This window comes from Perca fluviatilis, chromosome 11 (assembly GCF_010015445.1).
Source record: "Perca fluviatilis chromosome 11, GENO_Pfluv_1.0, whole genome shotgun sequence".
In the NCBI taxonomy this organism is placed as follows: Eukaryota; Metazoa; Chordata; class Actinopteri; order Perciformes; family Percidae; genus Perca; species Perca fluviatilis.
The window spans coordinates 22,664,789-22,688,956 of NC_053122.1; the positions used below are offsets into that span (position 1 = coordinate 22,664,789).

General features: G+C 39.0%; 2 protein-coding genes across 5 annotated transcripts in view; both read left to right on the forward strand.

Annotated features, from left to right (window-relative positions):
* The window catches only part of LOC120568311 (adenylate cyclase type 1-like), a 39,784-nt gene extending 23,279 nt beyond the window's left edge, over nt 1-16,505 (forward strand). Inside the window, exons 5-20 of one of the 4 annotated variants that reach the window (XM_039815727.1) lie at nt 1,924-2,051; nt 3,810-3,968; nt 4,436-4,577; nt 5,851-6,006; nt 9,471-9,668; nt 9,865-9,962; nt 10,094-10,178; nt 10,791-10,880; nt 11,203-11,465; nt 12,288-12,414; nt 12,861-13,022; nt 13,112-13,258; nt 13,359-13,457; nt 13,590-13,704; nt 13,827-13,951; nt 14,391-16,505. In XM_039815727.1, the coding sequence (XP_039671661.1) occupies nt 1,924-2,051; nt 3,810-3,968; nt 4,436-4,577; nt 5,851-6,006; nt 9,471-9,668; nt 9,865-9,962; nt 10,094-10,178; nt 10,791-10,880; nt 11,203-11,465; nt 12,288-12,414; nt 12,861-13,022; nt 13,112-13,258; nt 13,359-13,457; nt 13,590-13,704; nt 13,827-13,951; nt 14,391-14,762 (2,466 nt within the window). In that variant the 3' untranslated portion in view covers nt 14,763-16,505. Of the gene's footprint in view, nt 1-1,923; nt 2,052-3,809; nt 3,969-4,435; nt 4,578-5,850; nt 6,007-9,470; nt 9,669-9,864; nt 9,963-10,093; nt 10,179-10,790; nt 10,881-11,202; nt 11,466-12,287; nt 12,415-12,860; nt 13,023-13,111; nt 13,259-13,358; nt 13,483-13,589; nt 13,705-13,826; nt 13,952-14,390 lie in introns of those variants that run through there. The other 3 variants (XM_039815728.1, XR_005640697.1, XM_039815729.1) reach the window with 3 other exon arrangements.
* A 5,800-nt stretch (nt 16,506-22,305) lies between these two features.
* Nucleotides 22,306-23,985, forward strand: LOC120569076 (insulin-like growth factor-binding protein 1). The gene is made up of 4 exons (XM_039816921.1): nt 22,306-22,719; nt 22,876-23,012; nt 23,189-23,317; nt 23,435-23,985. Exons 1-4 carry the CDS (start codon nt 22,374-22,376, stop codon nt 23,558-23,560), a joined length of 738 nt encoding a protein of 245 aa, XP_039672855.1. The 5' UTR covers nt 22,306-22,373; the 3' UTR covers nt 23,561-23,985.
* The last annotated feature ends 183 nt before the right edge of the window (nt 23,986-24,168 follow it).

The window sequence follows — 24,168 nt, forward strand, 5'->3', positions numbered from 1 at the left end:
CGGGACAAACATGGTGTATGGAAGTCAACTTAAGTGACTTTTTTACGTTGACAACTTCACTTACGTTCATATTTTAATTTAAGAATCAAATGCTCTTATTTGAACCCAAACCACGATCTTTTCTAAAACCTTACCAAGTAGTTGTGTTTGAATTCACAATGTTTAAAACTGTAACTGTGCATCCGACCAGGAGTTGCTTCCTTGTGTGCAGACATGTGATTCTAATGATGCGTGATTCAGGAGGGCAGGAAGTGAAAAGTAGAATGGATTGGAGTAATTATGTGAGTTATATTGACTGGAAGAAAGAATTCCTTCCCACAAATAATGTAAAAAAGTGCCTTTTAAGTTGATCCACAGATTCTATCCAGTGAAACATTTCTTACAAAACTTATAGAGTGAAATGTAAATTGTTCTTTCTTTCAATTACATCCTGAAACTTGCTCCCGTTTGTTTTGATTTTGTTTGGGATGTAAGTAAGTATGTGTATTACGTAAATTAAGTTACAAACACAAGTTAAGTAGTCAACGTAAAAAAAAAAATCACAAAAGTTGAACGAAAAATGGGTCTCCTGGGTGAAAGTCGCATTTGTTTGACCCAGCAATCCACCCAGACCTCATACCCCAACACACATACATTCACATGCACACATAGATACATACATACCAAGCACATACATACTGAAGCATACATACTCACATTCATATACCCTCATACACATAAACATTCTCACGTTATGCATGCATGTATGTATGACTGACTGACCTGCTTTGATTGCTTTTTTTTTTAAACATATTTTTATTGCTTTTTTGTTTTAGTACGCTTTTTATTCTTTTATTAACTGCCTCTGTCTCTCAGATTGTGTGCTTATGTTCATTTATTTCTCCTATACACAGCGTCTTTGGGAACTGTAACTCTGTTGCCTTCAACTGTCTCTGTGATTGGTCATTTTGGTCATCACAGCAGATGTTGCCAGTGTATCTTTATGTGTATGCTGTCAAACAGCTGCGCTGGCATAAAACACTAATTTATTACTAGAGTATCAGGCTATTTCTGTCAACAGTTTATCCATTAAGCCCCTCCTCCTAGCCAGACTGATTTGCTTAATTCAAGAAGAAGAAGGATGAATGTAAAGCAATAGTTTAACATTTTGGAAAATACGCTTATTTGCTTTTGTGAGTGAGTTGAGAAGATCGATACCACTCACATGTCTATACGTTAACTATGAAGCTACAGCTTAGTTTAGCATGAAGACTGGAAACTGGGAAAACGACAAGTTGGTGTTTTGCAAAGGGTTATGTACCAGGATATTTATTAGCCATTAGCAGTGACTTCCCAGTCTGGTCATCACTTTGAGGTTTCCAGGCAACCTGTGGAAAGTTGAAGTTGCTGCTGCTGGCTAAGAAATAGTCATGCATATTACCCCCTTTGAAATTACATAATTTTTACACTTTTCATGGATTAAACAAACAAGATATAGACATATAAACATTACATGTGTTATGATGAGGATTTAATAATTTAAGGTCAATTAATAAATTAGGTTATTTTAAAAAGCCATAGCTCCTGCACCATACACCCAATTGACCTCAGAACTTGTAGCAATTGATAGCTTGTAGCTATACTTTCAAATTACACTGATGGATCAGTGTAATGGATGAACTATAATTAAATGTCAGAATTTTTAATTCAAACACCACCACTGGTGCAACTTTGATTAAAGTGAAAGAATGATGCCTTTTTGGTTATTTTTTTTAAAGCTAACTGAGCTGACCATGATGATTAAAGGTTCAATTTGTATCCTTTGAAAGGTCAGAGGTGCTGTTGCACTACGATAAAATGTAGAGGCAAAGATGATTTTGTTACTGATTAGCTCATCTTTCCGGGAGGAAGACATGGAATCACAACCTCTTTTTTAATTGGCAGGAGAACCACTGTCGCAGGATCAAGATCCTGGGGGATTGTTACTACTGTGTGTCTGGACTGACCCAACCCAAGACTGACCACGCCCACTGCTGTGTAGAGATGGGTCTCGACATGATTGACACCATAACGTGAGTATTCATATTTGTTTGAGTCTTTCATTTTGCAGTATTTATAATCGTGACATTTTAAGTATTAATCTATTAATGTAAACAAATGAAATCACCGTTAGCTGGCGATCCATTTGCTTTCTAAAGAAGTGCGATAGAAGCTAAAGAAATCTTCCCTTGTATCTTTCTTCTATTCTAAACACACAGTGAGTCCATGTTGAGAAATTTTCCTTCAACTAGGGCAAATTGCCGCCTGGTTAGCCATGTGTGCTGTGAGTGAATTCTAACACTGAACATCTTAGTGAGCAGAACAACAGTTGGCTGAGAGAGAGCGAGAGAAAAAGGCTTTAATGGAGAAAGAAAATAAGATATTTTATTGAGTTTGAAAGAGCTTGTTTTCCTTGCATACCCTGCATAGTTTGGAAGTGTGTGTGTGTGTGTGTGTGTGTGTGTGTGTATGTGTGTGTGTGTGTGTGTGTGTGTGTGTTTCTCACAAAAGAAAGTGAGAGATTGAGATGCAGCAGAAGATTAAATCAGAAACTTTCATGACTTGACTGGAAGCCTGTTAATTAAGATTAGACTTTTTCCTCAACACTGATTAAATAGAGATGCTAAACTTAGCAATCTTTTTTGTTCCTTAGTCTATTTTGGTATGTTAGAGCAAAGTGGAGCATTTTGAACAGTGTTTGTTCCCTGTCCACTTCTTGACAGATTGCCACATCTCATTAAAAAGAATGCTTGTAGTACCAGTTTTAAACTATGACCTGTTCTCAATCATTATACATAAAGATTGCTTTTAACAGTAAATATTCTGATGTTATAGCAATAATGTTGTTTAAAGTAACACTGATGATTTTATTCAAGGTTTGCGCATAAACATACAACATTAAAGGTCCCATGGCATGAAAATTTCACTTTATGAGTTTTTTTAACATTAATATGAGTTCCCCCAGCCTGTCTATGGTCCCCCAGCTAGAAATGGCGATAGGTGTAAACCGAGCCCTGGGTATCCTGCTCTGCCTTTGAGAAAATGAAAGCTCAGATGAGCCGTTTTGGAATCTGCTTGTTATGAGGTCATAACAAGCAAGGTTACCCTTTCCTTCTCTGCTTTGCCCGCCCAGAGAATTTGCCCAACCCATGAGAGAGAGACATCATGGCTTTCAAACGAGAAAAGTGGCAGTTGGTCAAGGCCACACCCTCACCCTCCACCTTGCCACTCCTACTCTCCTCCTCAATAGCTTCAGACACAGAAATGGCACATACTAAGGAAAGCTCATTGTAGGACTGGCTCTAGTGGCTGTAGTTCTGCACCAAAGCTGAATTTCGGGAAAGAGACTTCAGATATAGTATTAGCGGACCACTAAGGTCTATATAAAAGCATCCAAAGAGCACCATGTCATGGGACCTTTAAGAGTAGTGGTCTCACCTATGATGGATCACCTGTAAAACATATAAGGTTGGCTCGCCGACTGCTTGAGAACCTTTTAATATCATAGATAAATGTTTCAGTTTATGAAAGACAACGTCCTCTTCCACAGTTGTCTCATTATTTGTCTAGTTTGTGATAGTCTAGTTTGACAGACATACTGTACGTATTATTAGTATAGTATAGTAAGTCTTATTGAATAACTGAACAGTGCTTGTCTACAGTAATGCAGGTCGCATTGTTGGTGCCTTTTTATGCTCTGCCTAATTATAGATGTTCTGTAGATATAGATACAGACATATAGATATGACCTTATGACCTCACTCCAAAACACATGTGTTCTGCACTTGCAGGTCAGTAGCGGAGGCCACAGAAGTCAACCTAAACATGCGCGTGGGCTTGCATACAGGTCGGGTGCTGTGTGGAGTGCTCGGCCTCAGGAAATGGCAATATGATGTGTGGTCCAATGATGTGACCCTAGCCAATGTGATGGAGGCTGGAGGACTACCTGGGTCAGTACTGGACATTTTACATAAATGCCAGCCTCAACGGCTATGGACACTGCACATGCACACTAACTATGCCATCTAGGATTGACACATGAAATCACCTAACACTGTCTGTATACTACTACTATGTCTTCATGCTTGTAAAAAAAACTGGTAATTATGTTCAGACAAATCAGGGGAAAAAAGGCAAACTGCAGAGGAAACAAGTGCAGTGACCTCAACCACGTGGTTGAATTTTCACCTGTTTGCATAAATACATACATAATTACAAAATACTTGACTATAAACAAAATAACCTCTTTGAAGAATTTTAAATAGGCTTAAGAACAGGATCTCAGGCTTTATTTTGACAGTCTCCTGTGACACTCGTCTTCAAATGACCGGCTCAAAACTGTTTGTGCCAAATGCACCTACCTGCTGCATCTGCATAGAGACTATTATCCTGTGCCATATTTGCCTATGCTCCACAGGAAAGTCCACATCACCAAATCTACGCTGGAGTGCCTAAATGGAGATTATGAGGTGGAGCCTGGAAACGGCCACGAAAGGAACGCCTTCCTCCTAAAAAATGAAATTGAAACCTTCTTTATAGTGCCATCTCACCGACGGAAGGTATTATATTGTAAATCTGTGCTAGAGAAATGCATATACTGTATATTTAGCTTTTAGCAGAGGATGATTAAGATGACAGCATCAGTTGTATCTTGAGATTACACTTCCTGTAAGAAATTGGTCTTAGTTGAACCTTTTATTACCGAGACAGTGTGTACACATTAGCAAAGCCTCTGCAGGACGTATCCTAATCAGTATTAATGGACTTATGTGGTAAGTCAGAGTAGGATAGGTTAAAAAAGCTGACTTATCTTGACCTGTCTTTACATCTAATATATACAATCCAACCTTTAAATAGAAATAGTGTTGACTAAAGCATCCAGCATCAAATGATGGAGCTCTCACACATTTGTTGTTGAGCTGATCTCACTTCCAGCCTGTAATAGATTTGACTGGGGATAAAAAGCCTTTGGCATCTATCATCTCGAATCTGCACAGTCCTGAAAAATACAGAGATATAATGTGTGTGTTTGTGTCAGTGCATACACATAAACATGCACGTCTCCAACAGATGTGCCACAAGCAGCTGGAGAGGGAATTTCAGTCTTGGTTCTGTACTATTCCTCCTCTCCTCTCCTCTCCTCTCCTCTCCTCTCCTCTCCTCTCCTCTCCTCTCCTCTCCTCTCCTCTCCTCTCCTCTCATCCTCTTTATTTCTTGCAGCAACTTTTTACGTTATGCAGTATTTTGCTTGCACATAGGTTACATGGGCCTTTTAATGAACCTGTAACATCCCAGTAGCTTGTATCTTTCTTCGATATGCGGGAGACTTTGCTAATCCTCTTAATAGAGCTGATGGTTAGACTTAATCAAAGACTTGGCTTAGAGAAAGATGTGCCCTGACTAAGCTGTGTTGGACAGGCTGCTACTCACTCTGCTATTATGCCTTTAATTACTCCTGCTTAGGGACTCCCTTCCAACCTTGTGTATTGAACAAAAGCTATATCTCTTACTGCAAATGACATTTCCTCAAACTCTTTAACATACGCTTAATCTTTATCACAGGTATTTCTAAAATACAAAGAGAAATGAAGGCATCAAAGTTCTAAAACTATTAAAATCACCTCAGGGACTGACCTACCTTATTTTAATCACTTTCTAGTAAAATTCCTGAGCCTAATCATAATGATTGCATGCGTGTGTGTGTGCATGAGCATGTGTGCACGTGCATACTCTCCAATGCATGTGCATGATATATAGACCCTTACATAATACATATTACTGTGTGGGGTATCATAACTAAATCCTTGTGTCCCGTTTCTTATCTGGTGACAGATATTCCCAGGATTGATTCTTTCGGATATAAAGCCCGCCAAAAAGATGAAGTTCAAAACTGTGTGCTACTTACTTGTGCAGCTTATGCACTGCAGGAAGATGTTCAAGGCTGAGATTCCCTTCTCCAATGTCATGAACTGCGAGGACGGTGATAAGGTATAAACTCTCAGTGTCTGTGTTGTAGTTTCTGTGTTTGTTCGTGCTGTGATTTACGTTAATGGAGACAAAAATATATTCAGTCTGGATGTCTAGAGTTTTCTACAATAGTGAAAAATATTTGATAAACACTTGTTTGACTGAGCTAAATTTCTAAACGCCCCTAAATGTGGACTGATCTCTTTATTTAAACCAGATCTTGAAACTGTATTCATGGTATTGTTTAGGCATTACAGTATGTTATTAGTGGTGAAAACTACTTTAGCAACAATATCTTTCAAGCAAATGCTTTCTGTAGAACTGTGCAGCACCTTAAAGGCATTTTAAACTATTCTTCTTTATATATATATATATATATATATATATATATATATATATATATATATGTATATATATATATATATATATATATATATATATGTATATATTTTATTTTTCATTTTTATTTTTTTTTATATCCCTGGATGTCTTATAAAAAAGCCTCACTTCTGGTCATGCCACAACATTTCAATGTGATTAACACCAGGACTTGACTGTTCCACAATACAAATTTGTATGTGCTTAAGACATGAGATAAAGCTGTATAGAACATATAGAGTTGTGAATCATCCAAGGGGCAAACATTAGAGGAGCAACACAAGCTGCGTGTTTGTGGATTCCTTCATGGTTTAGTGGCTTTCTTAACGTGAACCCTTGGACATACAGTAGATTAGCGTGTGCAAGAGATGCTCCCATATCCAACGTTGTTACACAAATGTTCTTTGTCACCTCACTGAACATTGTACATCACACTCTTGCAGTGATATTTGCAGCACAGCCAGCTCCTGCTGTCTGTCTCTTACAGATCTCTGCTGTAGACTCGTAATTAGAGCTGAAACACAAGCTATTATGATAATGCATTTATCCATTTTCTTTGTCTCATGTGATAGTTACTGTAATGGCATATTTTGGGGTTTTGGGTGGTCAGTTGGACAAAATAAGCAGTTTACAGGTGTCATATTTGGCAATAACCAAATGATCAAATGATTAATCGAGAAAATAATTGGCAGAATAATCGATAATTAAATAATAATAATAATAATAATCATTATGCAGCCCTACTCTGAATCATAGGCTCTCTGAGAGTTGACTCTGTTGCTGACATTGAGGTGTTTTTATTGAGCAGGAGATGTCCACCCACAACAAAATGTCATCACACTGGTTGGGAATCATGACACCCAATATTCCACTTCATAGACGTCCCTCTCTTAGTAGTTCACGCATGCTTACACTGAATTAGCAACAGTTTAGGAGGAGTCTAGGTAATGCAATAAGCTTTAGAAACTTGTTCTTGCAACTGTACATCTCAGTGGATAAATACATGGCTTTCACAGAATGTGTATGTATCGTAAAAACAAGGAGTAAGTAACCTGTAAGTAATGGTCCTATCATCTATAATGACCTCAGCATGTCGCTCCTGTCAAGGACCAACACACCGTATCCCCCCGCTTATACTGGCAGCAACACTGACAATCTGGCCAAATCTCAAAGAGCTAACTTGACCTTGTGTGCCTGAAAAGAAATCCTGTGGCCTGGCAGCTGTACAATCCTTGCACCAGTTGTTTAAATCCAGATTTTCAGGTGTGTGTGTGTGTGTGTGTGTGTGTGTGTGTGTGTGTGTGTGTGTGTGTGTGTGTGTGTGTGTGTGTGTGTGTGTTTGTTTTTGTTTAACTACATTCGTGGGGTCCAAAACCCGGGAAAACAGTATACTTGTAGGGTCCCGACAGCTTTGTGGGGCCAAAATGCTGGACCCCACAAGTTTAAAGGGCTGTTTGAGGGTTAAGACTTGGTTTTAGGATTAGGGATATAATTAGGTTATGGTTAGGGTGAGGGTAAGGGTTAAGGTTAGGCATTTAGTTGTGATGGTTAAGGTTAGGGTAAGGAGCTAGGGAATGCATTATTATTATGTCAATGACGGGTCCCCACAAAGATAGTGAAACGCTGTGTGTGTGTGTGTGTGTGTGTGTGTGTGTGTGTGTGTGTGTGTGTGTGTGTGTGTGTGTGTGTGTGTGTGTGTGTGTGTGTGTGTGTGTGTGTGTGTGTGTGTGTGTGTGTGTGCAGCCACTGAGTGCGTTGCCCTCAGTGGCTGCCTCCAGTAGATCTTTACCTCACACTACATGATAGTGTCTCCTCTTAGATGTACATTAGTAGTAATGATGACATCCTCACCCCATAGACAGAAGGCAGATTAGTATAAACTGAAAGACAAATGGAAAGGCGGTGAGAGGTTAAGTCATACATGCACCTTCTACTGAATGGTATTTTTGCATTCAGACCACACACACTTGAATTGTGTAAAATGACATACGCATTCAAGACACGGAGGAGAGTAAAATGAGGGACAAGGGATGAATCAATACGATTTTTGGTGCAGCAGACATGCTGCATGATGTGTCCTGTGCTACGTTGAGCACAAGATGGAACATAAGTAGAAGTCGGCATCTGCTGGTCACTGTGCTGCTGCCTCATGAATAACAAAAGAAGCAGGGAAGTAACGAGGGAGTAAGAAAGAACATACAGGACCAGGGAAGGAAGGAAAGAAGGAAGAATATACAGAGGCAGGGGAGAAAAGAGGGAACGGAGGAAGAATGGATGGAAACAAGAACATAAGGAAGAATATACAGAAGTGGGAAAGGAAATATGGGAAGGGAAGACTATGGAGGGAAATAATTAAGAATATATGGAGGCAGGGAAGAAAAGAAGGAAGAATACATGGAGGCAGGGAAGGAAAGAAGGTAGTAAGGAAGAATATTTAAAGAGAAAGGAAGGAACAATATACTGAAGCAGGGAAGAAAATAAGTAAGTAATGTAGAATAGACAGAAACAGGGAGAGAAAGCAGGAAGTATGGAAAAATAGACCGAAGCATGAAGGGACAGAAAGAAAAGGATGAAATGAAGGAAGTCAGTGAGCTGTACACATTCATGTCATGTCATGAACTCATAAACAGTCTGGTGATCCTTGCTCACCCTTTGCTTCCCTACTGCGCCACCGAGCTACAATTCATCCAGCATGCTCACCCTTACACACACACACACACACACACACACACACACACACACACACACACACACACACACACACACACACACACACACACACACACACACACACACACACACACACAAACATCCACTCTGCCATGTTAACTCTCTGGATTTGCTACAATGCCCAATGTTTTGCAAAGCTGCTCACTTAGGCTGCCTACAGACACTTAGACACAGCGGGTGCATTCAGTAATGAAGTTAAGTGTGAAGGCAATGTCCTAATTTGAAAGTATTATCAGCTGCCTGTGTTTATTGAGTCAACTCTTATTCATCCTTGTTCCTAATATGATAATACTCCAGTAGTGCAGAGAATAGAGGGTGCTGCATTGCAGCCTATTCATCACACTGTTGTTTTTCAAGTTCTACATTTTCTCCACCAGCGGAGGGCCATGCGGACGGCTCCACAGAAGCTGAGGAATCGTTCCAACACAAACCAGGCTAATGTGGTCCAGAGCAGCCCCAGAACCCGGGTCAACCGTTACATCGGTCGCCTAATCGAGGCCCGCCAGACTGAGTCAGACACAGCAGACCTCAATTTCCTCACACTTATGTATAAGTGCTCTGAGCGCGAGAAGAGGGTGAGGGACTTTAGACACTGCAGACACATACGGCACCTGTACATGTTGTGGATGAAGCCTCTGAATGTATGTGATACTTTGTTAATAATAATAATAATAATACATTTTATTTGTTGGCGTATTTCAAGACACCCAGGGACACCTTACAAAATAAAAACATGTTACGCATTCTTATCTGGTCTCTGGTCTTTCATAGTACCACCAGGTTCCTGATGAGTACTTCACCAGCGCAGTGGTCCTCTCTCTGATCCTAGCTGCCTTGTTTGGCCTTGTCTATCTTCTCATCATACCACAGTATGTACAGCAGATTCTGTTGTTGTTCCTTCTTCTCTCTATTGCTTTTTCTCTATCCATTTATCTCTTAGTTACACAGGTCTCTGTCTTTTTAACTAACCCTGCCATCTCTCCTTTTGTTCTCCTCTCAGGGGCACAGTGGTTCTTGTCCTTCTCGTCTTCTGCATCTGTTTCCTAGTAGCCTGTATCATGTACCTGCATATCACTAGAGTGCAGGTAAATGCAGCTGCTTTCTTATCGTTCTTGTCTTTCTTTCCTTAAACACTTCTTACTAACTAACATTAACTTCTTCTCTCTGACATGGTGCCTAACACAGGTGGCAAGCTTCTTCATTTAAATTCTTCCTCCTCTTTTCGCTGACTAAACGAAATATGTAAATGTTTTATATACAGCCTTGTAATAACGATTCAGTATTCATTGGCTTTAAGATTGCTTTCTTAGCCCCTATGCTGTACTTAAACTCAGATAGCTAGTCTATTAATTTCAGCTTTTGTTGAGGTAGATGGTCATCCTCAAAGCTCCTTACCACATCAATTTGTGGGGGTTTTTTACACTTCGTGACTTTTACACATTCATGTTCTCCCTCTCTTTCTCTTTCTGTTCTGTACCTTACTTACCTTATGCTACCCCAATCAGCATTTATCAGTTTGATTTCAAGCCTTTTTCTGTAGAGTATTCCTACAGCTCCTAACACACTTTGTGTCATTGTTGTCTTGCCGTATATTACCATAATATGTAAATATGTTGTTGTTTTTCACAATATCATTTTAAATGCTCCTCATGGTGTCGTTCTCTTTCATCTAACATTTCTTTGTTTTTGTCTGTCAGTGTTTTCCAGGGTGCCTGACCATTCAGATTCGCACTGCTCTCTGTATTCTCATAGTGCTCTTAATCTACGCCGTGGCCCAGACCTGTGTGGTAAGTGGGAAAGGCAACAATAAAAATGTCATCCACCAAATATGACCAACCAGTAAGAAAAATGTTGACATTTTTTTGGCTGTAATTGTAGTTCCTTTTTGGTTTAAAAAGGGTATGCTTGGATGCTAGAGTGTACTGGTGAGATGTTTGATTATCACAGTTGTAAGATATTGCATCAGTTGTTCTTTATATATCGGTGCTGTAAGTAAGGAAACAAAAAAAAGCTATATCATAACAGACTGTGAGAGTAGGCTGATATTGAATTATTCTCTACTTTAATATCATCTTTATGCACATGTATCGTCCTGTTTGCCTCTGTCAGGTGGGCTGTATGCCCTGGTTGTGGGGTAGTGCCAACACCAACAGCTCCATCGTCATCATTGATAGGGACAGCGGCGCCAACCACACCATGGCGGAGCTGCCTTGTGACGGTGCCGGCTACGCCTTTCTGTCCTGTGTGTTGTGCACACTCACTCTGGCACTTTTCCTGCGGGTCTTCTGGCTGCCTAAGATGGTGCTAATGTTCCTACTGGGGGTGCTGTATGTCACTGTGTTGGAACTCAGTGGCTTTCGCAAGACTGCAGGGTGAGAGGTTCACGGCACAACATGACCACAAACTCACTGATGATGGCATCTAGCTGAAACACGTTCGTATTTTGACCACATTAAATAAGAAGATTACTTATCTGTGAGTGCCAGAGTTTTCCACAAACTACCAGACACACAATCATGCAAAACACTGCTTGTGTGCTGTTTTTATTTCCATCAATTCCTGAAGTTGCACAAGGCAACGACGGTTTTTCTTTGTGTTTGATCCGGAGAAGGGACAGATAACCAGGAGTTTGAAAGAACATTTACAGTACACGTGGTGAGATGTGTTTGTGTGTGTGTGTGTGTGTGTGTGTGTGTGTGTGTGTGTGTGTGTGTGAGAAGGAGTCTTTGCTTGTCTGCAGCCCACATACTCTTTCATTTTCCACCATTTGAAGCAGCACATGTGCTCCTTAGTTCCAAATCAGAAGCCTGAAAGGACAATGTAGGGGAGAGCTTTAGCTGTTTCAACCCCGTACCGAGGGGCCTGGCCAATTTTGTTGGAGCTCAGATCATGAATGTGCCCCTGGAAAGTGATTACGTTAAATTTGTTAAGGTTATTAAGATAAAGATGTCTTTTGAAAAGCTAATTTTCTGTAGACGCAGTTATGCTTTAGTAACATTTAAGGTCTTTTATTTATAAGTTTTGTTTTGATCTTTTTTTTTTATAAAACACAAAAAATCATGTTTTTACTTATTTATTTAACAAACGTTTACTTGTGATTTCTCTTGACACTGTGGGGGGTCCATTCAACCTTTTTGTGTAGTTTTCTGTGTGGTCCAGTCCAGTGCTGACTTGTGTGTTGGTCTATTCCACAGTGGGGGGTCTTTCCACATCCGAGGCTATGAGCCCATCCTGTCTCTGTTGCTCTTTGTCAGTGCCCTGGCCCTCCACTCCAGGCAACTTGACCTCAAGCTACGCTTGGACTTCTTATGGGCTGTGCAGGTCAGGAACTGTCTGTATCAGTGTGGATTTTGAGAGGCTTAAATCTCATTATCATAATATATGTTTTAATAGGAGTGTGCTGTAGAAATACTGCCATTTCAACTTTGATATATGCAAACTATTGGGGTATGCATGGAGGATTTGTATTTATAGGCTGCCAGCTGTCTGTTCTTTGGCAGAAATGAGGGTAAGAAACATGTTTTCATTTGGTGCCAGGATTGTAAAAGAAGCAACAGTGGGTTTGCAAAAGCTGAATTTTAAGCTGTCTAATCATTTAACTAACAGCAGTCATGTAATGTACCAACGTCCATTTAAAATCCAACTAGAAGACATATAGGCCAGACTCGTAAGGTTTTTTACTGACCCCGTGTGGTGAAAATGTGGGACAAGCTACATTCCTCATGGCTTTATCTGTATATTTTTGTGTGTGCCACATTTGCTGTCAGGCGGAAGAGGATAGAGATGGCATGGAGAAAGTGAAGCTGGACAACAGGAGGATTCTCTTCAATCTTCTGCCCGCGCACGTGGCTCAACACTTCCTATTGTCGAACCCAAGGAACATGGTGAGCCTCGCTTATAGACAGGCAGACAGAAAAACAGACAAACAGGTAGATAAACGACAAACAAAACATGCATCAGAAGACATCAAAGGACACATTTTATACTGTTATACTGTATTCTTTCTTTTTTACATTAGGATCTATACTATCAGTCCTACGCACAAGTTGGTGTCCTGTTTGCCTCGATCCCAAACTTCAATGATTTCTACATTGAGCTGGATGGCAACAACATGGGAGTGGAGTGCCTGAGACTACTGAATGAGATCATCGCTGATTTTGATGAGGTGGGATGCAGATTTTTTTCCCGACTTTGAACATATACTGTACTTCTGGGAGATTTTAAATGTGTTGCTTTGTGTGTCTATTTGGATGTATGTTTTGCAGCTCATGGATAAGGAGTGCTACAAAGACATAGAGAAAATCAAAACCATTGGCAGTACATATATGGCAGCTGTGGGCCTCGTCCCCACCGTTGGTACCGAGGTAGCATGTCATTTAATGTTTCTGTGTGAGTGTTGCACATGTATAAATGTATGTAGTACTTTATAATAGAGACAATATGAAGGACCAATTCATACATAAATACTAACTGTTTGGTGTGCTTCCTCTCTTTAGGCCAAGCAATCTGTTTACAACCATCTGAGTACAATAGCAGACTACGCCATTGAGATGTTTGACGTTTTGGATGAAATCAACTATCAGTCATACAATGAGTTTGTGTTGAGAGTGGGTACGTCTGCCCTTGTATTAAACTGTTAACACAATCACAAAGTAAATCACAATGTGACTATGATAAACCTCAGTTAAACATTGGTTTGTGGTTGTTGTTGACATGTTCTTATGTTTGCCCAGGTATCAATGTGGGTCCAGTAGTTGCGGGGGTGATTGGGGCGCGGCGACCTCAATACGACATCTGGGGGAACACAGTCAATGTGGCCAGCAGGATGGACAGCACGGGAGTACCGGGAAAGATACAGGTATGCGATGCACCTTAGATTGCAATATGTATCTAAAAGTAATTTTATTATAAGGCAAGTTTGGTTTACACACAATGCTTATAAGGAAACCTGAATTCAAAACATCAAAGTTGTATTTAAAACAACAGAGTTACACAGTCAATAAGCAAAAAGGGTCACAATAACAGAGAGACACAATTTTATATAAAAATAATAAGTAAATAAATAAAATAAATAAAAACACAGGGACTGATATACGCAGAGAGAAACAATAAAACCAGCCGCAGATAAGGAAAACTCTCATTATGTGTTTTATTTTGATATCAGATTGAATTGGTGTGAATAGATACACATGTATGTTTCCTTGTTTTTAATATGTTTTATGTAAAGCACTTTGAATTGCCCTGTTGCTGAAATGTGCTATACAAATAAAGCTTCCTTGCCTTGCCTAATAATACAGGTGACCGAAGACGTCTATCGCCTGCTGAGTACCAACTACGACCTGGTATGCCGGGGCAAAGTCAGTGTCAAGGGTAAAGGTGAGATGCTGACCTACTTCCTGGAAGGCAAGGTTCAGGGTGTGGGCACCATAATCACTTCTTCAGTGGTGCGTTCCGCCAGCCTGGCGCGCCGAATCCACTCCTGTGGCAAGACAAGCGTCCCGACCAATCTGGGCAGCAACATGCAGATGAACTCTGCCAACAGCAGCAACAGCCAAGTGACATGTCTTCCCTCATCCTGCCTGCCTTCAGTGAGTAAAGAGGATGAGGAAGCCATAGAGGTGACAGAGATTGAGATTGAGGCTGTGGCAGATGTGGCAGTGAAGGAATAAAGACAAGACTACAAACTTCACTGAAAAGAGGAAAGGAAACCCTGGTTGGAGGCCGTGAGAAGACAGGGCTGTCCAGGTGTTTCCTATAAATCCTGAGCTACTGGCACAACCCAGAAAATGCTCATTCAGGATATGAACTTCCAGAGAAATTACATGGTGATACGGACCCTGTTAGGGATTTTGAATCCCTAAATCCTGTTAGGGATTTTGCTTGCCACTATTGGAAAACAAACGAAGAAGAAAAATAACCGGAATCTCAAATCCTTTTTTTAACATCTCTATAACAGATGATTAGATTTGTGGTGTTCCTGGGTTCCCTCAGATCCAGGTATAACGTGCATCTTTGTTTTCTATGTAGTACATATACCATGTACAGGAGATATGTGCATTGATATCCAGACAAAAGACTGATCATGCTATTGCTTTTGCACTGTCTTTCTGATTATGCCAAGGATACATTGCATTATTTACGGTGTAAAATGGTGTTGTTTCTTTTTGGTGTGTGTAAGCATGCATGTGTGTACTTGTGAGTGTGTGTATGCATGTGTGGCTAATTCTGAATTGTAACGAAACAGCACAGAGTACTTTTTATACTCAGAGCTTACTGGATGAAATAGGCTTTTTTACAGTTATAAATATTTACAGTTAATAGTGCATGACTTTTTAAGAGTTGACAGCCATAGTAACGGTACTCCTGTTGAAAGAAAACCAAAGTATTAAGCTTTCCATAGATCTTTAGTGTTACTGCTTATATTGCCTCAACATAGCCTACAAGAGAAAAGAGAAAATGTTGCAGTAGGTTGAATATATTTGTCATATGGGACACTTTCAGATGTCATCAGTAGACTTAAAAAGTGTCTTTTGAACTCCAGAGAGTAGAAATAAGGTATTCAGAATATCCTTTATATCTTTTGTCCTGATTCACAATAGTATAATGTAATGTGTGCGGCGTGTGTTAAGTCTACACACAGAAAGGGGCGGCTTTAACACTGAGGAGGCAGTAAAGGTCAATGAAAGGAACAGTGTCATTGTCGACCGATTCTACAGGGTTGAATGTGTGCTGCTATGGAAACTAGTTAATGCCAAAACTGGACCAGTCACAAGGTACAATCAGCATCACATAGAGGACCAATACACCCCTATGTATGGTGCAAACATATATGTAGATGTCCATGAAGGCATTCATCCACACAGAAGAGAGCACATACATTGCTTAAGCACATACAATAAGCACAAAACTTCTACAAATGCACGACCTAGTCCCTAAGCCTAAGCCTTGCAAAAGCTCCATGTACATGAACGCATTTTTATCGAGATCACATAAACTCTGGTGCAGTGTCTAGCTACTGTTGTCTTTCAGGCATACATTACCGTACTCTAGCTTTTTCGCTATATTTAAGCTACATTTTGAGTTTTCTTAAAAAAACTATAAGCTTTAGCACGTCTCTCAGATCCAGTCTCAGAAATGCTAGGCACATCAGATATCTTTGTAGCCCAAATCTTTATCAGTGTTGAACTTTCACTTGATCTGCAAAAGTGTAAATAAACCATTTTTCAAGTTTTTTGCCTTACTCAATAAGCTTACAGTGATTGCAACCTGCCTTTTTATATATATTTACTTTGATATGCAGATCATACTTTTTGTAAATAGCCAAAAGCTGTAAAGTATGTTGTATCTTGTACAGTGTAAAGTTGGGTTATTGAATATTTTGTAATAAAGACAATATTGGTGTATAAAATAAATGAGTATGGCTATGAATGTTAATTGCTATGAATGTTAATAGATGAAGGTGTGTGGTATTGTGGTTGAGGGTGTAAATTTGGGTGTGATTTTTAGGATGAACCAATTTTTATGGAAGCCCTGAAAGGCAAGGTAAAAAAAAATAAAAAATGCAGGCATTGTTGGCAAAAACATAACTTTAACCCGTAGGTACGAGTTAACCTTACGTTTTGGTAATGAATTGTATCTCCTACATAAGGGAAACTATCTTGTACGTATGACTTAAACTTTTACTTCTTTATTAGGCTGTTTTGAGGGCGAGACAGTCGTGCTGATGCAATTAGTGCATGATACAAAGGATAAACAAAAGGTTTTATCTTCTTAGTTAATAGTAAATGACTACTGTATAACATAATGGAACTGTGTAGGCACCGATTTGGGTTAAACAGTGTAGATAGGCTATAGTAGTGCACATGGCTAATTAATATTCTCTCCCCTGTAGTCCGATGATGTCATTCACGTGAATATTAATTAGCCATGTGTTTCGCTGGAAGAGAGAAAAAATATAGCTGGTTGCATCAACAAGCTGCAAAGTTTACAAGAATTTTCTTACTAAGGTAAACAGTTAGACTACATATCGTACAACTTTCATTTCAGCATGTTTGTAGCAATTCGCTATTTGTGCTGTGTAACACAGTGGCAGCGGATGAGAGCAGACTGAAATATCGGTTTTCTACATGTTAATGCCTGTTTAACAGGTGTAGCCAAATTATTGCCTTGTTACTCATGAAGGTTTTATTGCATAGATAGATGATAGATAGATAGATAGATAGATAGATAGATAGATAGATAGATAGATAGATAGATAGATAGATAGATAGATAGATAGATACAACCCCCCCCAAAACTTTTTTTTTCACCTTGCCTTTCAGGGCTTCCTTCCTAAAACTCAATATTTACATTTTGTCCCCCAAACCTCAAACACACCTAGCAGCACAGCAAACACTCAGCAGTAACAAATATGGCTTTTATAGGCAGTTTTCCATGTTAGTTTCACTCTATAAAATTTCATTTCTCACACCTTAGTTTATGGCTCTTAAAATACCAGCTTTCCCTCTACACAGCAAAATATGGCAGACAATGACAGGTTTATTATGCCAAACGCTGGACTTCCACAACCCACAGCCAGATGAACATCACCATGCAACACTGAGCAAGGCCAAAATTGTTTTCCCAGCATTGATGTAGAATTTGTCTTGGGTTCACACAGTGTAAAAGTTGAGTCAACAAACACCTGGCTTGCTCAACCATTTCAGTACAGTACAGTGTTGGAATTTTTTTTGATTTTGGATGAAATACAACAAATTCTGTTCAGTTATTAAAAACTTCTGATTAATTGTAATGTTGATGTATCCTCAACGAGTTTTAAAAGAAAAAAGCTATAAAGTTCCCTGAGTCCAAGCTGAAGTTGACATTAAGCAATAAAGGTGAATCATGGTTCACAAATAACACTCCCACTTATGTCATCAGGGCTAAAAAGGGTCAAGATGAGTAAATAAGGGTTTTGGCATTCATTAATAATACAATTTCAACAACCAAGAAAACTATAGAATTCTTTTGATAATCCTGTATTTTATGAATAGAATTTTATTATAATTTCCAAGAAAGTCTCCTGGAAATAACTATGTAGTTCGGAACTCTTTTAAGGGAAAAAAGAGACAATGTTCTGAGACAGTGATATTAGTTAGTTGTGTTAAAGTAAGTTTATGAGCAGTTGAGGATCTCCAGATGAATTTTCATGAAATAACTGCTGAATTTTAAGTAAAAATTCATCACTTATTCACTTAGTAGTAGAAACAATCTTTTCTTGTCATAATAAAAATAAAAAATGGAAGTTGTGTCTATATAAAATCTGTGTTTCACACTAAACTGCATTGTGTTTATCCTAGAGGTCTAACAAATGGGTTGAATTATTTCTTATCCTCATGAAACATTTGCAAAGCAATTTGTTGACGTTTGTCAACATTTACATCTATGTCTGCCTTTATTCATATAACTTTTTCGACATACTATACAATGACTATAATTTTCTCTCCTCAGTAATGTTGAGCAACAAAAACAACGTTAAACCAATGACATCCAAGCTTCACATATAATTCAGTGTGATAAATACCTGGTAATCTGTCTGAAGATTGATGGTTGTCTGGTCATACCCTTTAAAGGGCAACACATTTACTATTTGATCTAAAATCAAATAGATTTAGAAAAAGAAGTCAAATATACTGTATATGTATATATTAAAAGTCATAATATAGTATGTCAAAAAAGTAACCCCAGCTCTGTCTTCAGAGTTTTTTTATTTTCTGTCCTCACTAATGTGGAACAATAAATACGACATCAAACCCCTAGATTTCACATCAGCGCGATAAGGCATTGAACATTTTAAATTTAAAATAGCTTATTATGTAGGTGCGCGCCTGTGTTAACGTGTGCTTGTTGCCCTGTGCGCGCTGATGCGCTCATCTGTTGACATTTCCGAATGCCTTCCTACAGTTTCTTAATAAAAGCTGGCTTTCCACACAAACAAACGTACGTGTCATTAGAATAAGACATTTTTTTTAGATTTTAACTGTGTCGGGCTCTTAATGCCTGTCGGGCTCGGGCCGGGTTCGGTTGCTAAAGAAAAAATGCAGCCCGATCCGTACGACATCGTACACTATGACTTTTTTGAAATACTATATTATGACTTTTTTGAAATACTATACTATGACTTTTTTTACATTCTATACTATGACTTTTTTATGACTTTTTCGACATACATTACTATAACTTTTTCAAGACTTTTTTCGACATACTATACTATGACTTTTTTTGACATAATATACTATGACTTTTTTCAACATACTACAGTATGACTTTTTTGTCTTCAGAGTTTTTCATTTTCTGTCCTCAGTAATATGGAACAATATATACGATGTCAAACCGCTAGTCTTCATACTATACTATGACTTTTTTAGGACTTTTTTTCAACATTTTGTACTATTTCTTTTTTTGACATACTATACTATGACTTTTTCGACATAATACACTAATACTTTTAAGATACAGAACACATTATACAACTTTTCACTGGAGTGTGACTCCTTATGACAAAAAAACTGAACTTTCTGTGTAACATTGTTGGTGTCCCTTTGAAATAATGTGTTATGCTCCACTGTTGAATAGATAGATATTTATTCCTCTTAAATTGCTTTATTTTTCACTTCATGTATCAAAAAGGACATCCACCTCCACCTGCCATCTGTCTGTAATCAAGCTTCCACAGCTGATTTCAATAATCAACTAATGACAACCTCAAACTGCAGCATCCTGACACATCAGCCAAGCTCAGCCATACAGCAGCATGGATATTCAGCAGCAAAATGTAAGTTTTAGTACACTGTTTTTCATAATCAAATGTGAAGTAAGTTTAAAAAAAATCCTAAAATTCATAATTAAATGGACATTTTAGCCTATGTTAATTTTCCTCTGTTTTAAAATGGTGAATAGAGGCCATGTCTGGAGACCATACAGGAAGAGTCCGAGCAGAAAGATAAATTAGAAGAAGGAGGAGGAGGAGAGGAGGAGGATTTTCAAATTCAAGAAGATGTGGAGACAAAGGCGGTAACGACAGAAGATCAGAACAAAGAAGATGAAGATAATAATGCTCTGTATAGGCTTCTGAGACCTAAGCCTCGTTCCCTCAGCCAAGATAGTTTTCTTCAAATCCAATCAACCAACAATCACCAGGAGGAAATAGAGAATTTCTCTGATTCAGACTGGAGCATACACGGAGTGGATTTAAGAGATAAAGCTACCCCACCTCAGCAGACAAAGTTAGGAAAGAAGAAGAGGTCCATTAGTAGTGAGCTGAGAATAAAGGTGAGTGTGTGTGTGTGTGGCACAATTTGCATTCAAATTAAATATCTGACAAGTCGAATGGAAAAGAGATGATGCTCTATTGTTTATGGTCTCCAAGAATATATGTCGAAAACGCACACCAACTAAACTGTCGGTGCAGAAGAAGATTAGCAGGAAAAGGAAAACTGGTGCATCTTTGGTTGTAAGTGTTTATTTTAAGCAAATATTTTTAACCCTTTCAAAATGCAGATTATAATACAGTTTTTTGTTTTGTTTTTTTCACTAATGTCCTCAAAAATATTTCCAAGGAGGAGCCATTTCCTGATTGGCTGGTGGACCTGATGGTCAACATTGAAGAGGCAACAACTCACCAACTGGTGGTTGAGTAACGCTGTTCACTGGCCTCACAAGGTGAACGTGAAACATGTAGGTCACATCAACCAGTGACCTGCCATTCGTCATGGCTGGAATGCCGTGTTAAGGGCTGGCACTGCCACAGAGTACAGTCTATGTGCAAGTTAGTTTCTTTTGTCATCACCAGTAAATAAACAAGGTAGCTAAGGTACAATAATAACACATACTAATAAGTGTTGACTTATACAGTATGTGTTATTATAAGAATTATATTGTATTGTCAATATTTTTTTGTATAGTATTAAATACATGTTTTTTTTGGCCATGTCTCCCATTAGAAATACTTTGAGAATTTACTTTAAGAAAGTATAGTAAAAGCAAAATGAGCATATTAATTTTGTGTATGTTCTGCAAAGTGACTTGTAACTGTCAAATGTAGTACTGTGGAGTGTAGAGTAAAAAAGGTATTTACTTTTCACATGTAAAAGTATAAAACAGTAGTTAAATTGTACAATATACACAAGTTATTCCAAAATCTGTGAGTTCAATTGACTTTCTGTACTTTATCTAAACATTATTTAAATCCAAAACCAATTTTAACTTCAAATGACCCTTAAATGTTTACACACATAAGCACATATGCTCATTGTTTTTTATTGTGCTGAAACACCACCTTCTCACCACCACTAGCATCCAGAACCCTCACTGATAGCATGAAGGGTTGCAGCTAAATATGAATCTCCATTTTATCTACATAAAGTTAATGGGAACTTGTGCTGTAATGGATTAATAAAACAATAATACAGGTAAATAATCCTGAAGGTTGACGCATTATTAACATGCATGTGTTACATGTCAGTTCTCTGTTCAAAAAAATAAATTCTGGAAAGTTTGAGGTCATACAGAGTCATACACAGCACGAGTGGTGTCTGTGCGTATATCACACAGAGTAAATAGAGGTATCGAACCTCTAAAATACATGTTGTGATTCTAGCAGAGCAATCCATAACGTTAGGGTTGAGCAATGCTAAAGGGGAATGATCTTGTTTATTTGCCTGCTTGATAAGAGGAACCTTCACCAAAGTGACTGAAGGGACACATGGGGTTTTAATGTGAAAACAGTGTCAAAGCACATCTCACCATTATTTCATTAAAGAAAATAGTTTTTATAATCACCCTCATTATCTCATAGTTTATAACTCCTTGGATTATCTAGTAGTCCTTAATGTGGATATTATTCATTACTACTTTCTCAATTAATTTCTTTAAACAGCAGTGTAAGTGTATTTTTTTCTTCATAATATCAAAGGCAAAACACAAAGATCTGTAGTTTTGCTGTTCAAAAACAGGGTTGTTTTTTTTAAGTCCATGACTTTATGTTCCAAAGTCAATATTGACAACAGACCTTGTGAACCTGGATCTACGTACGTCAAGCAGGGTCATCCACCGTTTAAGCAACTGTGTCAAAAATATTTTATTTCTAGGGCAAGCGTGTTAATCATTAACGCCTCTGGAGGCCAGATGTCCATATAAATACTGCTGGTTTGGAGGAATTAGTACAAGAAACATACAGTCATACTGAGAAGTTTGAAGAGGCAAGTCCAAAAAAGAAGAGCATATTTATCTGAAGACTGGAAATGCCTGAATTAAATGAGAAGCTGACTTTCGTGGCAGTAGTGACTCTGGCTGTCTTGACTGTGGTGAGGTCGTCCCCAGTGGTGGGACCGGAGCCAATCCGCTGTGCCGCCTGTACACAGGAGAAACTGGATGACTGTCCTGCCATCCCAGCAGACTGCAAGCAGGTGCTGAGGGAGCCCGGATGCGGCTGCTGCATGGCCTGTGCGCTGGAGAAAGGATCGTCCTGTGGGGTTCACACAGCCCACTGTGGTGTGGGTCTCCGCTGCACTCCCAGGCCCGGTGAGGCCATGCCGCTCCATGCTCTGACCAGAGGACACGGAGTCTGCACTGAAGACCTGGGCCAAGGTAGTCTCAGAGTTTTATGGTTTTCTCTTTCTCATATGTGTTAATATTAGCTACTTTTAAGATCTTACTTAAGATCCAAAGCAACAGAAACATTAAAAAAAACTTATCAAGAATCTGAATTATTAAAGTCAAAATTATTTTCTAAAACCTGAACAGATGGAGCTGGTGGAGTCCCTGACCATGGCTCCCTTCACTACCTGTTGGGTCTCAACCTTCCCTTGGACCACCAAGACTCTGCTGAGGGCCAAGAGACCATCAAAGTCAATGTCATCCGCAACAACCTGGGGCAAGAGGTGAGGAATAAAACATCTACCTGACTTAGATGATTTAAAGTAATTTACCTTACTTCCAGTAGAGGGAGCACTTGTTTTTGTGGAGCAGTAGATTTTCAAGAGAGATAATTGAGATAATAGTGTATTTGTTTACATGTGGGCGCAGTTCTCACTGTTTGCCTTTCTTTTATGCACAGGGTCCCTGTCACATTGAGCTGCATGCAGCGATGGACATGATATCCAGCTCTCGGCAGACACTAGGAGAGAAGTTCACAACTTTCTACCTCCCCAACTGTGATCGGCATGGCTTCTACAAGCCAAAGCAGGTGAGAACTTTAGGATTTTACGAAACAAAATTCACTCCACCTGTGAAAAGAGACTCATCCTAAAAGCTAATTGGGTGATTTATTCATGTGGTTTCCTATGTCTTTTTCCTATTTCAGTGTGAGTCATCTCTGGTTGGACCTCCCGCCCGCTGCTGGTGTGTCTCTTCCTGGAATGGGAAGAAGCTCCCAGGATCGGGTGACCTGCTCGGTGACTCAGAGTGTCATCAAGAAGTCACTCACTGAAGGATGGACTCCGTTATCACTCACAAACGCAAACATATAGACACAAGCAAATATGTTCTGTGTAAATCTACTTGCAACCACCTGATGAACTGACTTCCTTTCATAAAAACACACTCATTCACACAAAATGTAAAATCCAATTTCAGAGGGGTAATGTCCTCATTTTATTTACATGATGTATGTATCAAACCGTATTTATTCTTACTAGCACGAACCATTTGTCATTTTTAGATTTTTTATATGTTTGCTCATTTTTTTCTGATTGTAAATAGGGCAACACTGTATACATTTGTGTTTCTGACTAAATAACTCCATTGCTCAAAACCACAGGTCCACAGCTCTGCCAAGCCCATTTCAGAGTCTTCTGGATCAGTTTTTTTTTTTTTTTTAATTTATTCAAAACTGGAGCTGTACATGGCACGAAACAACACAGCTGCTCATTCATTCAACGTGTTGACATTGTCTGAATGTATCTCCATTGGCGTTTCCTCAATGGGTATTGGGGGAAATACTTAAAGTGCCGCAAATATGTGCATGGTGGCCACGCACAAACATATCAGGGCTCATCCAAGCCACCGTTAGGCTTGGGATGGGTTGTTCTGCATGTC